The sequence below is a fragment of the Pavona decussata genome, unplaced genomic scaffold (assembly GCF_977016875.1).
Source record: "Pavona decussata unplaced genomic scaffold, jaPavDecu1.1 SCAFFOLD_69, whole genome shotgun sequence".
Classification (NCBI taxonomy): domain Eukaryota; kingdom Metazoa; phylum Cnidaria; class Anthozoa; order Scleractinia; family Agariciidae; genus Pavona; species Pavona decussata.
Genome location: NW_028145488.1, coordinates 2,635,265 through 2,662,583, shown reverse-complemented (window position 1 = coordinate 2,662,583; position 27,319 = coordinate 2,635,265). Strand labels below are relative to the sequence as shown.

Genomic DNA, 27,319 nt, shown 5'->3' with positions numbered 1-27,319 from the left:
ATGAGGGTTCTGATCGTTTGGCAAATTTATCGAAGGTAAGCGTACGACAAAGTGGATATAGCATGGATAGTTTGCTCTATTTAGCTTTGTTTTTAACTTTCAAACAACTCTTGATTCAATATCCACTTCAATCTGTCAATGAAGATGGGTCTAGATCTTAGCGCTTTGTAAAAGCTCGAGATCATGCAAGCTTCGATTCGCTGTGGGATTGTTGCTTGAACTTGATAATCTTACTGTTAACTTAACGAACACGTTTTACATTGCTATTAACTGCTTCTTTGGATAAAGTTTAACTTGAGGTACCTCCGTGACTCTGATAAACGAGGTTCGCATTAAAAATTATGAGGCACGCTATGTCGATAGACACATGCAAATTAAGCTTCAGCTTAATTTTATTGAAATTTGGCGGAAGCAAGTCTTGTTGAGTCACAGTTTCCGCGGAATGCTAACATTAACTTCAAGTCTACCTTTCTATCAAATGTTTAGGTGTAAGCTGATCAAAAGGTTCATCATTTCATCTTGGTTTGTCATTTTTGGTGACGCAGATACAGACCCCACTCTGATCTGCATAGCTAGTCACGCATGGCGTAGCCGAAAACGATGACCGAAGCACGAAGCACCCCAAAACTCGAAAAAGAAGCACCAAAGGTCGAAAATGAAGCACCCTAAAACTAAAAACGAAGCACTCCAGGTCGAAAACGAAGCACCCTATTTTCAATCAATACAATCACTTCAACAGAGGCGAAAAACCAAATTTATGTTGATTAGAAAGATAGATAGATTGTTGTTGTTTATGTTAAGGGCAATTTAGACGGTACGATTTTGCCTACGATTCCTCGCATGCGACACGCTTACGCCATGCCTACAACACGAATCGCATTGTGTAAATCAACCTACAACATCCTTACAACAGACGCACACAACACGAAAAATGTCGTAGGATTTTAAAACATGTTTTAAAATCCTACGACAATCGTAGAGAAAGGCGATGTTGAGTGGCGAGAGTTGTGGACGATTTTTACATGACACAAGCAGCGCGCGCTCTAGAAATCGCATGCGACAAATCGTAGACAAAATCGTACCGTCTAAATCGTCCTTTAAGATGTTCCCCTTGAGGAATGTCTTGTTCACGATTTCTCTCTGATAATTCATAGTTGCTTAAGTAACCGAAGAAATGTATGTCAAGCTCGAGTAATTTGCATAATTATGTGGTTGTTAAGCTGGGTAAAACTAATAAGCAATTTTTTTTACAAATGATCTACCGTAATTGTTGTCAGTGATTTGAGAAATATGATTTTGAAATAAACACCGCCCTTGAATAAACTGGCCACATCGGACATCCTGAATCAAGAAAATAAGGTGGAAAAAAGGAAATGCCACTTTGAAGTGTTACCTTTAATTCGGTCAGGGCTGCGGAAATTCATTTTCAATACCTTGCAGTTGGATAGTTTTGGGTAGCACTCTAGCCGTTATCGTGCTTAATTCGTGACTAAACTGCGACCCTGAATGAAACAAAACAAAACCCTAAGTCGTCCTTAAAAATAAAAACTGAGTGCTTCGTTTTCGACCTAGAGTGCTTTGTTTTCAACCAAGTGCTTCGTTTTTGAGTTTAAGGGTGCTTCGTTTTTTACCTAAGTGCTTAGTTTTCATCTTAGGGTGCTTTGTTTTCAAGTTTTGGGGGTGCTTCATGCTTCAGTCTTCGTTTTCGAGACCACCTGGCCTAGCCTGCCTAATAAGTCTCAAAGGCGCGTTCGATTCTATGCACGTAAATTATTCATTATCATCCATAAGGATGGATGTGAATACTTTTGGTCAATTTTGTTTTTTGGTCTGAAAGGCACTGACTGGGGTAAAAGCAAGACTCAATTAAATTATACATAATCTTAAAGGATTTTTTTTTATAAGTGTAGATACGTCATTTTCAGGAAAATCTTAATTTCTAGAGTGAAAAAGTTAGGGTTGACTTATATACCAGTTCAACTTTATACACAGTCTGGAAAATACGGTATTCTTAAACTTAGAAGGACCTTTCTGAAAACCACTTTTAGGAGTGATTGATAGTTTCCTAATGAAAGATTATTATTATAACCACTTGTTTGCAGTCATCTCTCGTATTCTTAATTCATACTACATGTACTGTGGCATTGCCTTGTAATGCAAATCTATAACAAGAGAGATAAGCTACATGTAGATTGAGTTCAGTTGACATCTGATCTGTGTGGGGAAGATCATGGTTTTCAATTACCACACAGCATATTCTCAAATATTTTCACTGTAATCCAATATTTGTGGTCAACTGAATAGTTCTGTTCTCCCCATATTTCTTATCGTGCTTGTTGGGAGAATTTGTTTAGATCTTTGGTGATCATTTCCTCTATTCCCATTACATGAATGTTTAATCAAGCAGTGATAATAAGGAGATATTAGATGCACATCTTTTATGCCCTTTACCTACATGTATGTAGGTACCGGCCAGTTTGCTGATTTTTATCGTAAAGTAAAAAAGGACTCTCATTTTAAGGAACTTGATTTTAGCGCACAGTCGGCCCAGTCGCTGTCGCTGTCGCAGTCCCAGGCACTACCAAGATTTCATATGCTACTGAATATTTTACATTTTATGCCTTAATTGCTGTAGTCAATTGTTTTGTGTTCTGTATGTAATGTTATCACCATTTTAATATAGTTTTATACTGTAATCAGTTACTTTCACACGACCCCACAAGCTCTGAGCTTTAAACCCCATCATGTTTAAATAAAGGATATATATGTATGTAGGTATGTGTGAGGTCTTAAAGGGGAAGTGTCATGGTGTTTTTGGCCTCTTTTCTTAAAAATGGTGAAAATAAGACCTTAACTTAGCTACAAAATAATTCAAGAACAACAAGAGGAAAGAAATAAACTCTATTCTTGAAAGGAACATCTCTTGATCTGTTCTAGCGCATTTTGGACACAAAAATGTGCGAACTTGAAAAAGATTAGCTTAACGTTTTGCAAGTATCAATCCATTCTGACTTACTCTGTGTCTAACTAGAGGCATGCACTAATCAACAGTTTTGTTTCATTGGGTGATAATTTATAACAAAACTAGACAATTATTTTCTTGTTTCTGTAGACAGACAAACATTTTTGGGTTTTCAAATGACATCAAATTCTCGTGATACTTCCCATTTAAAAGACAGAGAAGTCACTAGCATTAAATTAGTTGATCACTTACAAGAGATTGTAAATTACATGCTGTGTGCACCTGAGTACCATGGTTAGGTTACATGGGCTCTATAAGATGACATCATGAAGGGAAATTGTCCCTTAAAGTACAATGATGGCCACTCAGGGAAGTTTAGCTGTACTGGGTACTTGCTGTGACTATATGATAAGAAATTTATTTTTGAGACAAAACTTTAAATAAATATACTATAACAGTCAATCCGTGTCATGCGTGACCGGTATTGTTGAAATTTGAATGGAGTTTTGGAATTTACAGTACATGTCAGTTTTAAACATCGCCAATGAGATTCAAGAGTTTCCGTAGAAATTTTCCTATTTTATTGACAGTATTAAAGCTATGAATTTTTCTAGACGGCATAAAGAAGTCTGAACCTTTTCTTTTTCAGCTAATGCTTCTTTTTTGGAAAGATTTCCAGAGAAATGTTTAACATCACATTCAAATGCTGGACATAACCAAGAGGAGTTCAAAATAATGTTCTCGTAGATTGGCTGTAATGATTGATTTGAGAAACCTCTGCTCATTTCAAATTGCCATCCCAAGTTTGACAACAGCCTAGCTATGAACTAACATTTCTTTGTTTGAGTTTGTTCTTCTCTTGATTTTTTTAAGCAAAAGTCCAGTGCATCTGTCTGTTCATGAATATGTTAAAGTGTTGGTTCAAGATGTACGTGTGTACTTGGAGCCTTGGAGGAGCTGGATTTGGTAAGTTACAACATTGATATCAGCAATTTCTCTGACTATCAACTGACAGTGATATGTGATACATAGACCCCAAGTTTGAGAACCTGAAATGCTGGTCATATGTGTTGTTAAGAGCTCTGCAGGCGCTAGCAGCGAGCGCCGAAGGCACAAGCTTCTAGCTCTGTCTTTTCTCGGTGAATATAAGAGATCCTCCTTTGGTGGTTTCCTGCAACCTGGTTTGTCTATAGCTAACAGCTCTTATATATTGAACAACCCATTAGTGACCCAGTGTCTGATAGAGACTACCGGTATTCTGGTACTCCAAAAAATTTAATGGTAAAATCCGATGAGCTTATCAGGCATGTCAAGAGAAACCATTTTAAAGCTAGACCAACATGTGCTCAGACCTAAATCTCCTCTTGTAAAATATTAATATTTGAATATACTGGCTGTCTTAATCCATAGCCCCCAAATTTGAGAACCTGAAATGCTGGTCATATGTGTTGTTAAGAGCGCCCCAGGCACTAGCAGCGAGCGCGGAAGGTGCAAGCTAGGGGGGTCTGGGGGCATGCCCCCCCAGAAATTTTTTAAAATTAGGGTCTCTAAAATGGCCATTTCGTGCAATTCGTGTAGTTTTTCAACATGTTTTACAAGCCATTTACTTGTTATTTGTAGGAATCACGGCATGAAAATTAAGATTTTTTTAGGAATTGGCTGATTTTATCAAAAATTCAGAGCTTGAACACAAATGCGGGTTTTTACTCAGTTGCGGTGGGTCAGCTGGTTTAAACGTTCAAATGCAGGCCAGACCCGCCTGGCTCGGGTCACTTGGGGTCTATGGTGATAGCAATATATTTACTGTGAGTTCAATGTTATTGTAAGGATGATAGGGAAGCCTGTACAACTATATACAAGCAAAGCATTTGACCTTGCATTTGTGATATGAGTTAAGAAGAAACTAAAGTTAACAATTGCATTACTAAGTGGAGGTTGGATGCCTGAGACATCCAGGAAATTCCACTGTTGGCAGCTAGCTCCTAGATAAAGAGCGAGCTCCCATGGCTGGAAAATCCTGGCAACACAGCCATGAGCCCCCAATATTATTTTAATTAACTAAAATAAAATCATTATTATATTGTTATTATATTTCCTATTTTAATTTTGATTGATTAACTGTTTGATGGATTGTTAAGTTACTTAATTCCCTTCTCTTATAGGAAGTGAGTGTTTTTAACAATGACATCGAGAACTGAAGACGGCACCAGTGACCCACCAGAGGTGGATGTTCCTCTCCTAAAGAACAAGAATCTTCTCAAGAGATCAGTGGATTGGCAACTTGTGCAACTCCCCATCTATTTTTTGTTACTAACAGTGACAGACTGTGCATTTTTAGCTTGCCTTTCTTATTTGAATCCTGGTTTCTTTAAAAGTTATCACAAAACACTTAGTCTTGTGTACTTTGGAGATATTGGTGGTGATGAGATGAGGCAGAAAATTGCAGTAATTAAATGCGATGAGGGTTCCTCCAGCATTCAAGGACCTGCAGTTGTAGTACTAGATGCTGTGAAGATCTTAAGACCCAAAGCTGTATTCAATGTGGGTTTCTGTAGTGGCTTAGATGACAAAAGAGTGAAGCTGGGAGACGTTGTTGTCTCAAAAAAGTTGATAACCTATGCCCCTAGCAAGGTTACTCAGGATGGAATCGAAGAATGTGGGATTAGTGTTCCTTTAAGAAAGCATCTTGCAAAACTGGTAAAGAATGCAAATGAAGGCTGGGAGGCACCTTTGAAAGAACCAGGAAAACTAGAGGTAGAGGTGCACCGGGATGGTGTGTTCTTGAGCGGCCCAGAGGAAGTTGATAACAAGGAAAGACGTGATCAGCTCATCAAACGATTTCCTCAAGCAGTTGCAATTGAATTGGAAGGCGAAGGTAAGGGTGTGTCTGGTTTAACAATTACAACATAGCCGCAGGGATACCGAATATTAAGTTTTAAAAGAGAAGAAGTGCCATGAAAGGTTTAAGTCATCATGGTTCAAATTGATAGCTCAAATGAATTGTTTGTCACACCATTGTGCAGCATACAATTTAGGTGTTGGTAGGATGTTTCAACCAATAAAATGCTGATCTTTATCAGGCGATGGTGTCAACTGTTGCACCTCAAACATTGAAACATGCATACAACACCTAGGCTACAGACTGGTGAGAGAAACGATTTATTTGAGCCAGCAAGAAAAGACATTTGCACAGAGCAGTGGCATGTACATTTTGTTTCTTTAAGTTGCAAACTGATTTATTTAGTATTGTCTTGCAAATAATGGATATATTCTATAATTACGATCATGGCAGTTTCATATAGTGCTGGTATATGGGCAGACTGATTGTTTTTTTTTATACGTCGACAAGTTAAGTTCAAGCGAGAGTTACAGTGAAATATACATTAATTACAATCTAAAATATCTTGCAGAATTTGTAAATTCAATAATTCTAATGGCTTTAACATGTAGGCTCTCGATTTCTGCACACATGGAAGCAGAACACTATTGCCCTATACATGTGGCCAGATGGCAATGCAAGGAATGATGTTTTTTGTAGAGCGCAGCTTTTTCAGTCTGGTTTCTTCCCAGATAACTGACAAGCCTTACTCCATGGCAACCTTTTTTCCCCAAGTGCATTTACTCAGTCCTTCTTTATAATAATTGTTCTTTGGCAGGTATATTTTACCTTCTCCCTGTGCCTTTTGCATTGCTTGATAGCACCAAGCTAGTGGTTTTCGAGTGTTAATCGTCCAATTGATAATGTTCTTGATGAGATGTGATCAATCCACCACCACCTGCTAAATGATCTACCTGTGATCATTTTTGTTACTGATGCTAGTCTTACAGTACTGTACGGTTGCATTGTTGGCTAGTTGCTTCTGCATCCCTCTGGGGACATAATAACTTGTAGTCAACCAGCTCAGGCAATCTTGCTCTGTCTTTTCTTGGTGGATATAAGAGATCCTCCTTTGGTAGTTTCCTGCAATCTGGTTTGTCCAGGAGCTCTTATTGAACAACCCATAAGTGACCCAGAGTCTGACGTAGACTATTCTGATACTCCAAAATGGTAGAGTCTGTCAGTATCCAATGAGCCTATCAGGCATGTCAAGAGAAACCAATTTGAACCTAGACAACGGTGCTCAGACCTAAATCCCTTCTTGTAAATTTTTGAATACTGGTTAATCACTTCCTGTTTGCTTAATCTCACAGAGGGACACATGTTTTGCACATCTTTTTAGGTCTGTTTACCGCAGCACATGACCTGGATGTTGAATGGATTGTCATCAAAGGTGTCTCAGACTTTGCTGATGGCGAGAAGCGTAGAACAGATTCATGGAGACCTTTTGCTAGCATAATGGCTGCTTCCCTTACTGCTCACATTCTAAGTGACACACTGGTTTTTAAAGATTGGCAGCACTTTGGAGGTAATTAAGCTGTTACATTGAATTCATGTTGCTTGCATGAGCAGGGAACTATTTTGCAGACCTCTAAACACTGAATCCATGGACGTTTTGTAATGTCAAAATTATGTCTGCCATTACAAAAACTAAAAACCTGCCCTCTGTGTAAGCAGTGCTTTTTAAAACGCTAAATAGTATTAATAGAAGAGTGTAATACACCTAAATAATATAGTTTGTTGCTAAATTCTTAAGAGCAATTCTCCAGGAAAGTGAAGCAAAGTTGGAAATGAAAAATTTTAACCCCTCTTCAATTTTTGTGTGTAGGTAGGTTACCTTGGGGGATATACAAAAATAACCATATTTAGATCGGCAAATGTATCGTTGCCATGGTAACCGCACTATATGACGTCGGCCTTGGGACCATGTTTTGTGCAAAAGTTCCACTCTCAAAAAGTAAAAGTAAACGAGTCTGGTTCTCGGGTGCATGTGAACCAATTCAAATGAAATTCATACAGATGTTAGAACCACTCTCCCAGTTTATAAAATTTACCGTTACAATAATTTGGGTTTTATAAACAAGAAGAAAATGCTCGTCGTACCATGTTACCTGTCAGCCATTTAGACAAGCAGGAAAAACAAGCACAACGATATTCGTTATTTCTCCGAAAGTACTCTTTCCACATAAACCAAATTAGCAGCAGAGATTACATAGATATTGACGTTTCTAAATATCATAAAATCAATTTGGGGAAAACTATACTTTGGCCATGGGTGCTGAAGACACCTGGGACAAATTGCAAAAAATTGCAAAATTGGTAATTTTGAGAGCTCTAGTATTTAGCTCAAACAGGCTTTAGAGAGAGAAAATCAGCTTCAAAAGTATCTTTTATCATCTTGTCTGCTACCTACATTTAGTAAATAAGGTTTTGGCCAACAAATTTGATGAAATATAAATTGATACAAAACCTACCTTGAGGGTTTTGGGAATTTCTTCAGCATGCTTTTGTCGCGTGGTTCTCTCCAGTGTCTCTCCTTCGCACGTTCCGTCTTTTTGACCAAATCTAGCGCAGACTAACAGTTACTCCCATCGAATATCCAGTTTGCTGTGTTTCAGACCAGGGATGATGATACAAGTAGCCCGCATACACTTGACAAAGAATAGTTGACAAAGTCCAAAACATGGTCGTAATCAATGCTTGCGATTTCTGCCGTCGAGCACCTAAATTCATCAATATTATTCAGCCAGGAAGTAAAGTAAATGTCTCAAGATCGATGTACAAAGCAAATGCATGCCTTTGAACAATCCAAAGTAACGTCTTTGGCTAAAATCGAGTCAGATATTGCGATAGTCGATAAGCCAAGAGTGGTAAATAAACTGAACGCATAGGCCGGAAGTCCGAGAAGCACCACTGCTGACCGGATGTAACACAATGTAATGGCATGTAACACCGGATGTATGTGTAATGATATCCTCTTGTAATGGGGTTGTTTCACAATGGCAATGGTGAAGAAAGCCAAAAAAAAAAGAAAAAAAAAACAGAATAACCGAATGAAAGAAAAAACAAAGGAAATGAAGCTTAACTGAAGCTTAGGTGAAAATCGAACGCATGATCATAATAGCCGCACCCCCCCCCCCCCCAAAAAAAAAAAAAAAAAAGATTGCTCTTTAGACTGTGAAAATGCAATTACAAATTCAGTTATGATAAACTATTCGTGACAAGAGAATGAAAAATTCGCGCGTGAAATGTAACATTTATTTACCTGCACGGCAGAGAATAAGATCCATTTCGTCGCTGATTTCATCACGATTTATACCAAGTCCGTAGGCTTGCACGTGCCTGGAAATATCCCTTTGACATTGACTGAGTTTTATATTAGGGGGCTTCACACTAGAGCTTGTAAGTATAATCTAAGTGCACTTGAAACCTACTTTGAGTGTGAAGGGGTAAAACCTACCAACTTGAACTTTACTTAGTGACCATGGAAACTCTCGCCGTTCAAAGAAGCCGAAGTACGCCGCCAAGTATGGCCAACACCACACTTGAGAACGTACTTGACCAATAGGGAAAGGGAAACCAATTGAAAGCCACGTGCTGCGGTGCCAGGACAGATAAACATTTTGCCGTGAACTAAAATTAATTAAAAAAAAAAAAATCAAAATGGATGGTTGGAGATACGCCTCGCAGTTTGAGGACTCCATGGAACAGTCTTTTTTGTAAGTAAACATAAAAAAGAAGGAAAAGCCGATTTAAACTTACGATCTTATTTGAATTTCATCTTTACGGACAGCCTGAACCATCGATTTTCAGTTCAGAAGATGTCGCCTGTTCTTTTGTTTTGTCGCCAAGTACTCGTAAACAATGAAGTACCTATGCATTTCCTGTAATGTTAAAACTCTCTGAGTTAAAATTAAAGACAAAATAAAGAGTAAACAACACAAAACGTTTTTCCGTTGTAAAGGCTTCATGATTTTCCGGCGAGCAGTCGCATTTCTGATTTTACCGCGAACGATGATTGACAGCTTGTGCTTCAAGTGTATACTTTGTCACCAGGTGTGAAGCCAAGTTTTCTCAAGTGCGACTTGAGATTTTCAAGTGCACTTGAATCAAGTGCTTACTTGAAACTAACTTAGCTTGTAGTGTGAAGCCAACAAATTGTTTCCACTGCACTCACAAACCGAAACGTCCCTTTTGGGATTTGAAAGAGACCAACTCTTCATTGTCCCGACCAGGATATTTTCCTTCGCACGATGATATGCAAATTTCCCTTACAGTGTTTTTGATCGACGGCACAAATTTACGTCCGGTCGACCCTCCCCCCACCAAAAAAAACAACAGCAAAAAATAAATAAAGAAATAAATAAATAAACAGAAAGAATGCCAAAATTTGGGCAGGTTTTAGGTACTGAATGTGAAAATTTATCGGCTTGGAGAGGACTTATTTGTTTCTGGAGGAGAGGTGGGTCAAAAATTCCAACTTCGTAACTTCTAATGTGTACGCTAATGCTCCAGATCAGCAACGTATCTTACATGCAGGCCATCCTTAACATCCAATAAGCAATGAATTAAAACAATTAAACAAACCCAGGAAACATGGGCGGCTTATGTGGTTGCGTAAAACGATCAGTGAAGCGCTTTTATTTTGTCCTCTTTATTCGCCACTGTAAAACAGTCATAAAAGCAGATCAAAAGTCGTCCTTTTATGCCCTTATCAATGATATATTGTACCAAAAATATCTGAAGATAATGCCATTGCGACAATTAGCCGAAGCTACAAAAACAAACAAACAAACAAAAAGTGCGTATATCGCGTTTAAAACTACATCCGGTCAGCAGTTTTGCTACGCGCATTTCCGGTCTACATACGTTTGGTCGTAAACAGGTCGTAAGCAACGATTTCTTCGCTTCTCAACCATGCACCACGGAATGTACGGCTCGATTTAGCCAAAGACTTTATTCAGAATCGTCGCAGACATGCATTTGCTCAGCTGTGATCTTGATGTATCTATTAAACTTCCTGGATGGATTGTATTGATGAATTATTTCGATACTCGACACACGACTGTGTTTGACCTGTTCGACTGTTCATCTTTGGTCTAAAAGTAGATGTTCAGCGAGGCTAGGCAGTTAGATTTGTCCTTCCCGCTAGAGTCTGTGCAAGATTTGGTTGAGAAAATGGAGCGAGCGAACTGAGGAGAGGCCCTGCCTATACGACAAAAGCATCCTGAAGAAATTCCCAAAAGTTGCAAGGTGGGCTTTGTTTTAATTCATATTTCATCAAATTCGTCAGCCAAAACCTAATCAATCAAATGTAGATAACAGATAACATGAATGAAAAAACCTCTGAAGCTGATATTCTCTATCTAAAGCCTGTTTGAACCAAATACTGGAGACCTCAACATTTCCAATTTTGCAATTTTTTGCAACTTGCCTCGGATGTCTTCAACACCCATGGCCAGAATATAATTTTCCCCAAATAGATTTTATAATATTTATAAACTTCAATATCTATGTAAGCCCTGCTGCTAATTTGGTTTATGTGGAAAGAGTACTTTCGGAGAAATAACGAATATGGTTGCGCTTGTTTTTCCTGCTTGTCAAAATGGCTGACAGGCAACATAGTAATACGAACATTGTCTTCTTGATTATAGAACCCAAAATACTCTAACAGCAAATTTTATAAACTGGGAGAGTGGTTCTACCATCTGTATGAATTTCATTTGAATTGGTTCACATGTACTCGAGAACCAGACTCGTTTATTTTTACTATTTGAGAGTGAGTTTTTCGGTCAAAATATAGACCTCAGGCCGACGTGATCAAGTGCGGTTTCCATGGCAACGACGCACCTGCCGATCCAAATATGGCTGTTTTTGTTCATTCCTCCAGGTAACCTACCTCCACACAAAAAATGAAGGGGGGTTAAAAATTTTCATTTCCAACTTTGCGTCACTTTCCTGGAGAATTGCTCTTAACTGTGATACAGGTGTGTTCATGTAGGTAGCACAGTCTGGGCTGTCAACCTCACATGTCTTCAAATATGGAGAATGTATCACTTCTCCGGCCAGCAATAAATAAATGCCTAACAGAGGCGTCGCAGCAAGGCCAAATTCACGGCTTTAGTGGGGGGGGGGACATTCAACAGTACCAGAAACAATGCTAAACATTTCAAATTATCTTGTCAGAAAGTCGAGTCTACAACAAATGGCTAAATTATCCGGGAGATTACAGACATAAATCTGGAGACCAGAAAATATGGCTCAAAATCTGGATATTACAGACATAAATCTGGAGTCCGGGAGATACGGTTCAAAATCTGGAGACTCCTGGTTTATCTGTGTTCAGCATTCTGTAAAATACCCCTGCCCTGTTGCTTGGGATGTAGGTTGTTACGATGCAATAATAATTTTCTCCAGGATTGTTTCACACTGCACATATTTTACATATTAATCTTGATTTGAATCTGGTCTCTGAGGACATTAATTATTTTCTATTTAATTGTGCAGTTCCAGAAAATATCCATACTCCCCCCATGGAAGGTATTTTGTTTTGCACCTCCCGTCCCCCAAGGAAATTCCAGTTTAGCTTCATACTTTCCTTCTAAAATTTTGACTTTTAAGACCCCCTCCCCCTAGGAATTTCCAACGACCTTCCATGGGGTGGGTATTGATTTTTTCTGGAAGTGCACTTTCCTCTCAACATCATCATTAACTCATTGCAGCCACAAATTGGCTTACTTTAATGATATCATTTCTGTCCCCAAGATGTGTTAGCTCCAGAAAGGACGATACATGTATCATCTGTTTCAAGTATTGCAAATCCAAGCAAACCCTCAACTGTACATCATGCAGGTAATACTTAGTCCTATACTTTCATAAGGGGTCAAATAGCTTGAACAAATTATAGCACTTTGGATAATGTTTCTGACTTTTTTATTTTTATTTTATTTATTAGCTTTGTCCAATAGAATGGCAAGAATGTAATGACATAACAGAAACTGAAAGTAACAGTAAATAAATACATGGACAGGGATACCTCAACCGCTAAGGCCAATTACTGTGGACCCGGGCTAAAACTTTAAGACGTAGAATTTACATCATGCAAAGAACTTAGTGATAAATAAAAGATAATACTTAGTAACAGCATGTGATATTTGTAGCAATGCTTCTGGCTGCATTGCAGTTTTTAGATAATTTTATGGTAATTTAAGGAGCTTTAAGGTTGTACATGTACATGATAAAATAATGATTTCCTCAACAAGTCTGAAACTTGGCAAGTTTTACACATGTTGCGTTGTGTAAAGTCAAACAAGTCAAAATAAAAACATAACTTGTCAAGGAAAACTTGTTCACGTAGAAGCAGTAATTTGATTGTTTTTGGAATCTTTACATGAACAGTTAAAGTGCACCTAACCCCAAAATTTTTTTTCGCTTAAATAAATCTTTGCACCTGTTCCAAACACATTGAGCCTTTTTGCGCCTTTTTTCAACCAAATCATGACTTTTTATAGGCTGTAAAAGTTACGCAATCTAGCCATCATCTGTCCCATGACCGAGCTAGTAAGGGGCATGGGTCTATTCCTGAATTTACGTCACAAACTGCTTTGCATGAATTTTCACAAAGACTTAATACAATGCAAATCAGTTTGTTACGTAAATTCAGGAATAGACCCATGCCCCTTACTAGCTCGGTCATGGGACAGATGATGGCTAGATTTCGTAACTTTTACAGCCTATAAAAAGTCAAGATTTTGTTATAAAAAGGCGCTAAATAGCGCAATATGTTTCGAACAGGTGTAAAGATTTATTTAAGAGAAAAAAACATTTTAGGGTTAGGTGCACTTTAAAGGATAGAACACTTTAAACCAGAAGTTCTGGTATAAAAGGACCATGGCCGAGTGTATACATTATGCGAGTCAGCGAGGCATGCGAGACAGACGTGCCAGGCATGAACAAAACATGCGAGGCATGAGAGGCAGACGTGCGAGGCATGCAAAGCATGAACAAGCCCCAGCATACTGTAGATGCTAACCATAAAGCTAACCGGGGAGCTATTTAAGCTAACCTGAGTGCCATTTAGGCTGGAGTGCTTTTTGGGCTAACCTGAGTGCCTCGCACATCTGCCTCGCAGATTGTCAAGACCCCCATGGCCTGGCCACTGACATCTCAGTTGGCATTTAACCTCGCAAGAGAACAGAGCTCCAAGAACCTGCCGAGGTCACAGAAACACAAAATATTCTTTTAACTACTTACCGGTAGTTTCTTTTTATATCAATAAGTATTACATGTATATACCTGCCAACTTTTTCTGAGTCAAATGCGTGAGATTTTCGTCTTGTCATGGCCGGGATTTCCGAAAACGTCCCAGCCACTTCTGAAGATTTCCGACTATTTTCCGAAGACTTCCAAAAGTTGCCGAAAATATCCGAAGATGTTCCGACGACCTTTAGACACTTCGATTCGAATGGATGGTAGACGTTTGAAAGCTTTTGCCAAAATTTCAGTGTGTCGTAATACAGTTAGGACACAAAGACAACATTAAGCGCCTTTTCAGGGGAAATTGAATTTAATTTTTGTCATTTAGCATGTGTCAAAGAACAACTTCTCCGTATTTCTGAGTCAGGCGTAAGAAATTGTCCTCGATGCGTGAGATCGATGTCTTCAGTCCGCAGGCGTGAGACTCACGCATAATGCGTGGGAGTTGGTAGGTATAGTATCATTCCAATTTTACAATGAATTAACAAAAAATAAGTTTAATATAATTATTTATATAAACAGTGATATCATATCAGTAATTAGTTTTTCTAGTTCAAATTTACTGGCTGGTTTACCAGCCAAATGTTACCTTTGCAGAGGAGAACTCAGTGTGTGTCAGTGCAACTATCAGCCTATTCTTACATTGTGTAAATTATAGTTTAGGGTACATGACACAAAAACAATCAAAATGAAGAACATCCAGTGTCTTTCTTTATGAGTATAATGACATACAAGTTTGCATATTACAATTTTCCCCTCTGAAGGTTTTTCTGGTGGAAGTCAGTCTTCAGTAGCAGATTACAGTCAGCTTCCTTTCCCTGCAGCCTCTCAAACTCATCTGACAAGTGAAGGTAAAACAGAAGGTAGGCGGGAATTACTTTTTTAATGGCAACAGTTTGCCAACATGTACATGTTAGCTAGCTGTGTATATCTTGTTTCCTTGTTAAATAATATTTAGATTTTTTAAACTTGTATACTCTATATAATTATAGTAATTATTATTATTATAGGATTCTTGGAAATACACTTGTTATTCCTTTTATGGTTTTAGTTATGAGAGCTGAACAAATTTTCCGTGGTCTTGAGCAAATGCGATATGATGCAGGCAAGATCATCGGCCAGACACAACTTTTAGAGGGTTTAAAGAAAATTGCTTCAGACAAAGGCTTCAGAATTTCTGAAAACAGAGGAGCAGGGAATTGCATGTTTTATGCTTTATCAGAACAACTGGAAGTGGCAAAAGGAATCCAAATCTCTCATGAAGCATTGAGGCAATGCATAGTCCAATACCTCAAGGAGAACCCTACTCTGGTAAGTTAGTATTGGTAATGTCTAACAAGTGAGTTTGGTTTCATTTTATTGTTATACAAATCTAGAAAAGCAATTAAATGAGAGAAGTTGCAGTTTCTTTTTCAAGTATGCCAAAGTGGCCAACTGAAAAATATACCTCTACTGTGGATTCATCACAATAAACACAATAATAATAATAATAATAATAATAATAATAATAATAATAATAATAATAATAATAATAATAATAATAATAATAATAATAATAATAATATTATCATTTTCAAATCCTGCCAGTATGCAGATGTTTGTCACTGCATGAATGTAGTTTAATTGTCTTAGCTTTCACAAGTCTCCTGTAGCTGAGTTCTATAACATCCAAATGGAAGGTCAAAGGTTCAACTCTGTTAGGGGGGAGAATTCAGATTTTCTTTTTCCGAGAACAATATGCCTGTGTCACTGACTGAAAATACCTCCATCAAGATAAAACTTAATTGTTGCTTCAAGAAAAGGCGGAAGTCAATTCTAAAATGGTTGCCATTTCTTGGACAGTCGGTACATTACTCATTAAGGGCTGATATCACGTGGATGCTTAAAGCCAAGCAAAGCTCTGAAATTCCGTTGAATCTGATGCTTCAGTTATTCATTAACAACTGAATGCATAACTTATTGGATTAATTAAATTATGGAACAGTTAACATGTTTTGGTATAATTTGGTTTGTTGCGGATCGATGCAATGGTTAATTTTAATTAGTGAAAAGCTTTACCCTCCAGTTGATCATTGGATGAAGTGGCACAATGCACTTTGACATTTTTTTTGTTTTTAATATTATTGCTATGTTCTTCTTTTGCAGCAAGATGGGACAGAACTGTTTAACTTTGTACATGGACATCAGTCTTGGTCTGATTACCTTAGAAACATGGCAGCAGATGGGACATGGGGTGATCACATCATTCTCCATGCTGCAGCAAACTGCTTTAAAACATGCATTCACGTGATCAGCAGTCTGTCACATGACTTAACTATCCACCCAGAACTTGATGTTAGCAGCAGCAGCCAGCTTGTGTTGGGACACCTGCATGAACATCACTATGTCAGCCTTCGACCCAAAACAGGTAGAGGACCTTACAGTATTATGTAAAACAATGCCAGCTAACCAGATTTGCCTTCTTATCACTTCAATATTTATTAAAGTTTATACACCTGTTTAAAGCAGGGCAGATACCAGTTTTGAAAACAATCACATATTTGTGCAATAATGTATTGTAACTTACATTAATTGGTATTCCATTTCAAAGGCCTTTTCAAGAAAAGTAAAAATATAATAACTAATTAACAATAAATTAATGACAAAGGAACTGAACAGGAAATACATACTGAATAGGCAAACAAAACTAAATCGCTATTATAACAGCTATTTAGTTTTGTTTGTCTACTTAGTATGTATTTTCTGATCTGTTCCTTTGTCATTGTCATGCCATAATTAGCTATATTTTTACTTTAATTTATAATTTCTTGTCACACTGTAATTGGTTGTTTGCTCTACATTTATTGTCATGTTGTACATGTAATTAGCTTTATTGTACTATACTTTTTCTATTTATTTCACATCCACTTACGGGGTTTGTACTGAAGATGGATGAAGATTCATCCAAAACCATTTTTTTTTTCACCACTAATATAAATTACATTTTAAGAGACAAAAGAAAAATGTTGTCGAGAATGATGTATTATTCTAGAAAGTGACACAGGCATACTCGGAAAAAAGAAATCCAAGTGCTCCTATAAGGATAGAAGCACTTGGATTACTTTTTTTCGAGTATGCTTGTGTCACTTTCTAGAATAATACATCATTCTCATTCATTCACCAAACTGGAAATATACCATCACATTTATTTCATATGCCACACGTGTGACATTCAAATCCAAGCAGTATGCAGTATGCAGATTTTGTAATTTTCCCTTCCAAAGGATTTACTGGTGAAAGTCAGTCTTCAATAACAGATTACAGTCAACTTCCTTTTCCTGCAACCTCTCAAACTCATCTGACAAGTGGAACAGAAGGTAGGTGGGAAACACAAGGAAGCTATCAGTAATACCTGTTTATGACCTTTTGTTCCTGCATTAATTGATTTAAATATTGCAGACTGCTGTCTCTGCAATAAGAATTATTGTTCTTTACTGAAATCACTGTAAGTTGATCTTGTATTGTGCTTCTTAATATTACAAAAAGATTTATTTATTCCCCTCTGAAGGTTTTTCTGGTGAAAGTCAGTCTTCAGTCGCAGATTACAGTCAGCTTCCTTTCCCTGCAGCCTCTCGAACGCATCCGACAAGCGGATCAGAAGGTAGGTGACAAGCCAAGCTACCTATTATCGAAGATTGAAAAAAGGAAAAAAAAAGGAAAACAAAACAAAACAAACTTAAACTCATCGTCAATAGATGAGCTTAGGAAACTGGTGCCTGGAAAGTCAGTGGGGGGTCTCACATAATTGAGGCATGCCGAGAGGTATCCATGGCAACCCTGCAATTAGGAACCACCCTGGCACGCAGCCCACCAATGCACCGTCACACTGAAAAATTCAATACAAACAATACTTAACTAACCCAATACTTACCTGGAATCCCTTAGCCAAAACGAGGGTGGGAGCAGAGGGGCAAGAATCCGCAACAATTCACTGCAACCCAAATGATCTGCAATGAACAGCAAAATTGCAAGCTAAATATATTGCGCAACATGAACCTGGCCTGCCAGGACCTATGGACCACCCCAAAGAACATGAACTGCCACAAACAAGACTGCTGACCGCATTGGCTTGAGCCTTACCTTGCCAAAATTACATTTAGCCACATAAAAAAAACGTAAACATACAGCAATACAATGCAATCCTGTCTTTCAAACCTGAGAGGTTCTGTTTTGGATTTTCTTCACTCAAACATGATAATTTTACCCCCAATTTCTCAAAACCTCAATAACTCAAAACTCCAGCGACTTCAAACCAATTTATTCTTAGTTCTCTTGGGTGCAACTGATCCCCGATAACTCGAGCCTTGAAAGATATTTTAGAGATAACTCAGGTCTCAATCTCAGTTAGTTTTGATGCTGTGCCTCCAACTGAGAAGGATATACTGGTGGAGTTCAGCCAGTCTACAATCAATGAGGATAGATTGAGATTTTGGATGAACCCTCCAAAGCCACCATTAAAATTTGAACTGCACCAGTCTACACAAGTTGGTTGCTGAACACTTAAGGCTTTTTTTGCAGATAATAAACACATCAATGAACCACAAAATCACACAATGAGGCCTTGAATTTCTTCAGGAAATATTGCTTCAATGTTTTTTATTCATTGCTTTGCACTTCGTTTGCAATAAAAAATTATGATTACAGGCAACATTTCTGTCTTTATCACAAATCAAAAAGCAAAGTGGTTGATAAAACATTAGAGCAACATTTCCCGAGGAATTCAAGGCCACATGCAAAAATTCCTGTTAATCTGATTGAGCTAAAACAACAAAAAAGCGATCTGAAAAACCGTTTAGGTTGGTTATACTATCAGCTGTTCAACCGTTTTAACAAGCAAGTAGCATGATGCATATATATGAGTGGTGTTATAAGGTCACCCAAGCTTTATTAGGGCCTATAGTAATACAGGCAACAGTAAATGTAGCCTGTATTACTTGGCCTTTAAGAAAGCTGGTATGCAAAAATATATGTACACTGTATTTTACACTAAAATGGGCACTTTCTGCATTATTATTACTGCTGAGTCTTTTCCTATAATTCAGATATTTTAACCATGCCAAGTTACACTGTAATTTATTGAAACAGCAAGTTCAGAATGTACAGTTTATTGTCAGCTGAACTGTTTTTGCAGAGGGTGGGATGGAAATGTTTCCTCTCGTATTAATTATTGTTCATGCATGGCACAATAATATTGTTGACCAAATTTGGGTCATACATGTAGTGTTCCTTTACTTTTCTACTTTAATTTCTAATCCACACAATATTTCCTGTTGCAGGTTCTTCCAAGAAGCAAAATATCTCAGGAAATGGTAAAAGGTTTACTTCACATGCAACTCAACCTCCAAAGCGACAGAGGACATGGACTGCTTGTTTTAAAAGTAATTTTCCATTTTAGTTGTGTATTTTCTCAGGAGAACTTTTTCCATGCTGAGTTTATTAAAAAAATTATGAATTTTAACTTGCTAATTTAATTACTAAGTAAGATGAAGACTGCATTGTTAATTCTTGGTGTAGATGTTTCACCTTAATTAGGTAGGATCAGTGGATGTTTCATTTTGCATTATTTAGGTACTACAAAAGACAAGACAATTGACTTTCATAAGCTGCCTTCACAAGCACTAATACTTGGCTAATGGGTACACAATGAGTTCGATTTTAGAGCACCACAGTCTGGCTAGAGGAATGGGAATAGAAGGCTGATGTGCACATCAAAATCAACTAAAAGGCACATAACATTCTGGAGAAATTCAAAATTCACTTGACTCAGAGATATCTTAGCTGCTGTTTGAAGGTCATGTTGAAACATCAGCAAAGCTTGCATTACCAGTATATTTTTCTGGATTACTTATAATTAACTGGGCCTGGTTGTTCAAAATAATCTCATATTAAAAGTTAAGTGAGCTTTTCATTCCGCTTGTTTAAAATGTTTTAGAAGCTAAAAAAATTGTAAAGAAAAGTCTCACGAGAAAAATAAGGGACTAATATGTTTTGGAAGAACCTTTATTGATTAGTAATTAAACTGGACTAAAAGTTCACTTTAACCCAGACGTGCTTTGAACAACTAGGCTCTGGATATTAAAATTGCTAATATCCTTCCTTCTTTCTTTCTTTCCGTCTTTTTTTTTTTTTTTTTTTTTTTCGAATCATTGTTATTTTAATTCGTCAAGTTCTTACCTTATAGTGGCAGAATGATAGAGAGTGACAGAGTAGTGACCCAATCTTTTTTCTGTTTATTTCCTTTCCAGGGCCTTTGGGGATGGACTCACCAGCAAAGGGCAAAAGATCCTGTTCCAATACTACTCAGACTTCCAAGCCACCAAGACCTTTGTCTCTTGGTTTTAAAGGTATGCTCAAAAGGCTTCCAGATACTGCATGGAAAGTTAAAAAGGGACTTGGTTGCATATAATTTTAATAATCTATGGTTAAGAACATTTAACAATTGTATGTGTCATTTGTTTCGCTACCAGATAAAAAAGTGAATGAGTTTTGTAAAAGTACAAAAACAGGGACTGCAGAGGGAGTGGGATACCCCCCTCCCCTGAACCCCACTTTTTGGATGGTTAAAAACTAATTTTTTTTTGTTTAACCATAGCCATCACTTACAGAAGCAACTTTATACATATATCATATATTTTTAAGTATTTTATGGGCGACATACTGATTTCTCAGAAAGCTATGCAGTGTTTTGATTTGCCTATTTTGATCCAACTTATGTTGAAGGTTTTATCTGACAAACCCGACAGTTTCAGACAGTTTGTCATTAGGTTTGTTGCTGAACGGACGATTAGATTTTCGACCGTGAAATAATGGAATTCCAGTTGTTTTTATTTTCATTTGTTCTTGGATTGGTGTTTCACAAAAATGACTTACCTGACGAGAGATTTTTTGCACAAAGGCATTCATGTATGAAACTGAGCTGTTTATCGCCATTATCATTTGAAACGGAGAGTTATGTAGAGCTATGATATGATTATCCTGGATCATTCAGTGCCGTTGTCATAACGAACAAAGAAACACATGATTTACGTAACATAAAAAGAAAGCTGGGTCTTCACAACCTGCCGAGTGTTGGGTTAAGCCTAATTAGGTACTTCATTCATCCATCCATCCATCCATCCATTCATCCATCCATCTTAATCGGCCTGTGTGTTGCTCAAATGTAAGGGCCAGAATGAAGTATTGACTCGTTACTTCAAAGAAAAGAAAATATTTTAGGTGATACAATTAAAAATTTACATCAGTATTGACAGTTTTAGATGCATTTCTGGCCATTTCAGAAGACTTAAGTTTAAAATTTTTCTTGGATAGCATACCCCGGACCCCCCTAATTGGTTCATGCAAACGCATTCACTTGAGCCACCCCCCCCCCCCCCCCCGTCCCTCACCAAAACCTGCTCCGCGTGCCCTGAAAGTTCATTTTATTAGCTGGATGCCTTCATTGTTGTCTGAAAGCGGTACAGCAAAGCTGGAGGCTAAAGAGAACTTGGCATATGTAGTTCCACTACCACTTCAATAAGAAAAGCGGTGGGTTTGCTCTTCATTCTCATTATAGGGGCTTATAGTTTAAGGTTTCATCAACTAGGATTATAAAACTTTTAAACGTTTTTATTTTTTCATTTTGGGCACTTGTCAATTCAATCTGTGACCTCCTCCATTTCTTTTGGTGTGATTTATAGCATACCCCAGAAAATACCTTTCAAATGGTATATCACATGTGGTGTCCTCGTTCATAGTTACCGATTTAGAAAAAATTGGCATTTCCCTCGGGGCTTAAAGGGTTAAAACTTTAAATATTAAACAGCAAGTTATTTTGAAATTACAGAAGGTATAAGTACTTGGTAGAATGCTATTTCGTGGGCTGGGGGGACAACAAACTTGGGCACTGGCTCTGGCTTACCGTAAAGTTCCGATAGTAACGACCCTTCGAAAGTAACGAACCCCCGAAGGTAACGTTAAAACTTTGTGGCTATTAATAAATCCCGAAAATAGCGAGCCCCCGAAAGTAACGACCCCCCCCCCCCCCCGAAAGTAGCGAGTCCCCAAAAAGTAAGCGAGACCGTGCAAGTTTTTTTTTTTTTTAATTACTTTATATAAATACCGAATGCCTCTATTGTTTTCCAATCCATAGTCAAATTTTTAATGTAAAATGCTAATATCTTCGTGCATGGACAAATTGATCACGATAAGGCACTTTACAACAACGGAAAGTCTTAAGCCATCATTCGTTCTTGACATCAGTTCACTGATGGCGTAAAGTGACAACTGAACTGGTAGAATATCGTATTAATTAACAACAGGAACGTTTCTTCAAATTAAAACTGCAAACTCTATATATACTGCAGTATAAAACCTATTGGTGTGTCATGGACTAAAAGCACTGAGTTTACCTTTCCTCCCCTAAGTCAGAGAAGAATTCGATTCTACATCGGCTGATTCATTCATGCGTTAGTCCGGTAGACCATCCATGTTTATTTCACTGTCCCTGCTACCAGAAATGGGGAGTGCAAATGGTCTTAATTCTGTCTGTTGTTTGAGCTCTGGGCGAATCATATAATTTTTCATTTCGGAGAAAAGAGCTAGCGCTAGCTTGTTTCATAGTTTTTGTTACCCGAAAATAACGACCCCCCGAAAGTAACGACTCTCCGAAAGTAACGAGCCCCAAACGCTGCTAATTCCGAAAGTAACGAGGGTCGCTACGATCGGAACTTTACGGTATTTTATTTGGAAGGTACACTGTACCCTTGGATCTGTGAACTAACTGTCAATTTTGCCTTTTTTGGCGTATTCGTGTTTGCTTTTCTGATTTAACCCACCGCACCCTTTGAATGGTCGTATTAACTTAGGTACTCCAAAAAGTGGCCATTAGTCCATTTTTAAATAAAACAATGAAACTTTCAAATAAGAAAGTGACTCAGCATTTGTTTATGGCACGAAAAAGTGCTTGTAATAGCAACATGGTCATGTTAACGGAGTTGTCTGTATCACCAAGGGTGGTCTATGTAAATGGCCACAAATTAGCATACTCTGGTGCCATGCGTGCCGTGTTTCATGTTTGTATTATTCAGTTTTGAAAATCGGACTTTATTTTTATTTACTGGTCAGAACAATTTTACAATGTAGGTATTCTGGCATTGACCCAGTAATTAGTTTTTCTGTAGAAATCCCTAAACATGTATGTAAAACAAGTCTTGACAATTTTGATTGTGACTACTGTTTTCTTGTAGGTCAAGATGACATTGTCAGAATTCTTCAAGCTGAATATAAAAGACGTTCGCTTTTAAAACCACTCCTCTGGGACAACACCCTAAAAATACCCATTGAAGATGTTTTCACAAGGCTGAAAATGCTTTCACGGCGAAAAACAGACTTTCAGCTGGAAAATAATGAAGTGGCCATGTACGATATCTTCAACACTCTAAGAAAAGGGGAAGATAACACGGTGCTAGTGGAAGGAAGTCCGGGAATTGGCAAGACAACCTTCTGCCTTAAGATGGCCTATGACTGGGCAAGTGGAAAAATCCCGAGGGGTCATTCCTTTCCTGAATTTAATATCCTTTTACTGCTGAAATGCCGGGACATTGATGAAGACATAAGAAAAGCCATCAAGGAACAACTTTTTCCTGAAGGCTATGGAGACGTCAATAAAGAGCTAATGGATTACATGAAGGATATTCATAACCAAGAGAATGTTTTAATCATTTTGGATGGCCTTGACGAGTTACCCAAGAAAGCTGGAGATCACGTGGATAGATTGCTCCAAAGACGAATTTTTCCGTTCTGCTATATTTTGGCCACATCTCGTCAGGAGATAGGAATAGAAGTGAGAAAATGTATTGACTTTGACATTCTTTTACAGATCGAAGGATTTACAGAAACAGATGCTTTTGAGTACATCAGAAAGTATTTTAGTCGTTTGGGGCCTGAGCATTTGTCAAACGGAGAGAGGCTCATTAATGCAATTCAAGAAAACTCTTTTCTTCATGATTTACCAAACAATCCACTGAATTTGCTCCTTCTCTGTGTTGTTTTTGAGGACTACGAGGGAGAACTTCCATCTCGCCGTACTGAGCTCTATCAGATTATTGTTCGATGCATTTTACGACGGTTTTGTGCAAAAAATCAGTTGGAAGCTCCCAAGGATGACGAGGCTCTTGAGAAGAAATTTGAACAGAGTTTACTTGCACTGGGAGAGTTGGCTTGGAAATGCCTGTTAGAAGATCGTATTTCTTTTCGTGAAGGAGAACTTGCAAAATTTGAAGAAATGTATAAAGATCTGGCAGCTCGGATATCAGGTTTCGTTTTCAAGGAAGCCAGTCTGAAAAAGATCAACCCACAACACGAATACCACTTCTTTCACAAAACATTTGTTGAATACTTGGCCGCACGATACCTGGCATTTCTGTTATTGAAGAAAGAGGTCAATATCTTCAAAGAATTTCACTTAGACTTCCATGACCATATTGTGGTAAAATACCGGCAAATGTTTCTGTTTCTCTCTGGTATACTGGGTGAGGCAGCGAGTATCCTTTTCAGACAGATTGGTGAGAAGCTGGAGAGTGACAACTGGGACTGGCTCAAGTGCAAAAAGGAAGAGGGAACGTTTTTTACTGAAAGTTTCAGTGAAAGTGGAAATGCTGAAGAAGTGGCGATGGCTCTTTTTTCCTTCATTCCTTTCCCTTTGACTGTCAAAGTGAGCGGACACCACGACTATTCTTATTCTGGTTTTTGTGAGGTTGGAAAATACTGCCGGAACTTTTCACAATTACGACATCCTGTTCATTTATCTGTGTATTGTGATAAAGATTATAGAGTTTTTAAAGGCAATTCTGCTTTTCGTTACCAGAAATCCTGTCCTAAACAACAGAGTTTGTTCGTTTTCACATTAGAAGCTTTAGGAGATGCCTTTTATGATGGTCTGTCTCAAAACTCGACTTTGATGTCAGTTACTCTTAAAACTTCCCGCAGCCTCCCATGTGACGTAGCTGATATTATTGGTGATAATTTGGCTGCAAGCAACATCTTGACTTCCGTGACGTTTGAACTGTTTAATGAGTGGGGCGAGGCTTGGGCCAGAGCTCTTGAAAAAGGATTGTCTGCGGATACACCATTGAAGTCAGTTGTCCTAAAGATTTATGGTTCATTGAGTGACACTGCAATACTGGCTTTGAAAAGAGTTTTAGTCAACACATCGTTGACCTCGGTTGTCATAACTATTTTTGGAGACATGCAGGATTCATTAGCTACTGCCCTTTGTGAAGCACTTTCAGAACAAGCCGTTTTAAAATCTTTTACTTTGATTGTTTTCGGAAGGCTGAGTGAATCAGGCATCGTCTTCTTAAAAAGAGGTTTCTTAAAAAATTGCTCCGTGGATAATTTGAAAGTAAGAATCTTTGGTGAACTCCTTGACAGCTGGGCGACTGTTATTAAAGGTATAATTTCAGCAAACAAAGCAAAACAGTCGTGCACTTTCCACCCGAATACCAGTGGAAACATTGCAGCTGCTAAGGTCGCTTGTCTTACTCCTGTTTCGGCTAAGAGCAGTTTTAATTTAGAACAGACATTAAACGTTTGGGGTGAGTTGAGCTGTGAAGTTATAGAAGCTGTCGGGAGACTCTTGGTGAAGTCCACACCGTATCGACTCACTCTTAACATTCACGGAAACGTAACTGATGATATTTCAAGCAGTCTTGCGAGCTACCTAAAGATAGAAAAGTGCGTACACCCCGTTACTTTCAACATTTGGGGTGAATTAACCACTAAAGGGAAGGCTGCTATTAAGCGGTTTTCAGGTGCCAACCACAATGCGCACTTAAAGGTGATTGTCCATGACTTGATATCAGACTGTTCTCCATGTGGCCTTAATTTCTGTATTGATGAGCCCTCGTTATTACCTTCAGTATTCACTAAAGTGAAGGATACTGGAACAAGTGAACTTAGTCTCACAATCAGTGGCGTGAGTGATGACTGGGCACAGGGTCTGAATGACGGTTTAACAAACAGCACGTCATTAACAACACTTGCTCTTACAATCGAGAACTGCCCTGGCGACAACGTAGGGTGGATGCAACGTCTCCTTGAAGTGGTGTTGGAAAACACCTCGTTAGCTACACTCGCTCTCACTTTTGCATTATATTCCCTCACTGACAAGGGAATAGACCTCAGGAACAGTTTGGGGAAAAACGCGTCTTTAACGGCACTCTCCCTTACCATCAACAGCCACATTAGCGACAGTTGCTTCCTTTGGCTATTTCTGCATGACGGTTTGGCGTCAAACAAGTCATTACATACACTTACTCTTACAATCAACGACTACACTGACACGGGTGAAGTCTGGATACTGGGTCTGGGTGATGGTTTGGCGTCAAACGAGTCATTACATACACTAACACTTACAATCAACAACCACATTGGCACGGGTGGAGTCTTGATACGGGGTCTGGGTCATGGTTTGGCGTCAAACAAGTCATTACATACACTCACTCTTACAATCAACGACTACGTTGGCACGGTTGGAGACTGGGTACTGGGTCTGGGTTATGGTTTGGCGTCAAACAAGTCATTACAGACACTCACTCTTACAATCAACGACTACAGTGGCACGGGTGGAGTCTGGATGGGGAGTCTGAAACCTGGTTTGGCCTCAAACAAGTCATTACATACACTCACTCTTACAATCAACAACTACGGTGGCACGGGTACAGTCTGGATACGGGATCTGGGTCATGGTTTGGCGTCAAACAAGTCATTACATACACTCACTCTTACAATCAACAACTACGGTGGCATGGGTAGAGTCTTGATACAGGATCTGGGTCATGGTTTGACGTTAAACAAGTCATTACATACACTCACTCTTACAATCAACAACTACGGTGGCACGGGTGGAGACTGGATACAGGATCTGGGTCCTGGTTTGGCCTCAAACAAGTCATTACATACACTCACTCTTACAATCAACGACTACAGTAAGCAAGATGGAAACTGGATACCGAATCTGGTTGATGGTTTTGCGTCAAGCAAGTCATTACACACACTCATTCTTACAATCAACAACTTCAGAGAAACGGAGGAAGTCAGCCTTTTTTGGTTGCGTAATGGTTTGACTGGAAATAAGTCATTAACTACTGTCAGTCTTACAATCAACAACTACAGTAACACGGCTGGAGACTGGATGAAGAATCTGG

General features: G+C 38.4%; 3 protein-coding genes across 3 annotated transcripts in view; all 3 read left to right on the top strand.

Moving 5' to 3' along the window:
• Positions 1-27,319, top strand: part of LOC146477770 (uncharacterized) — a 96,693-nt gene that overhangs the window by 10,979 nt on the left and 58,395 nt on the right. The gene's annotated exons all lie outside the window — the stretch shown is intronic.
• On the top strand, positions 3,764-7,376 carry LOC146477773 (death domain-containing ATP nucleosidase-like). The gene is made up of 3 exons (XM_085113180.1): positions 3,764-3,928; positions 5,125-5,837; positions 7,183-7,376. The coding sequence occupies exons 2-3, from the start codon at positions 5,144-5,146 to the stop codon at positions 7,374-7,376; spliced, it is 888 nt and encodes a 295-aa protein (XP_084969306.1). The 5' UTR covers positions 3,764-3,928; positions 5,125-5,143.
• On the top strand, positions 16,258-17,925 carry LOC146477772 (uncharacterized). Its single transcript, XM_085113187.1, has 3 exons — positions 16,258-16,503; positions 17,360-17,452; positions 17,644-17,925. The coding sequence occupies exons 1-3, from the start codon at positions 16,308-16,310 to the stop codon at positions 17,742-17,744; spliced, it is 390 nt and encodes a 129-aa protein (XP_084969313.1). The 5' UTR covers positions 16,258-16,307; the 3' UTR covers positions 17,745-17,925.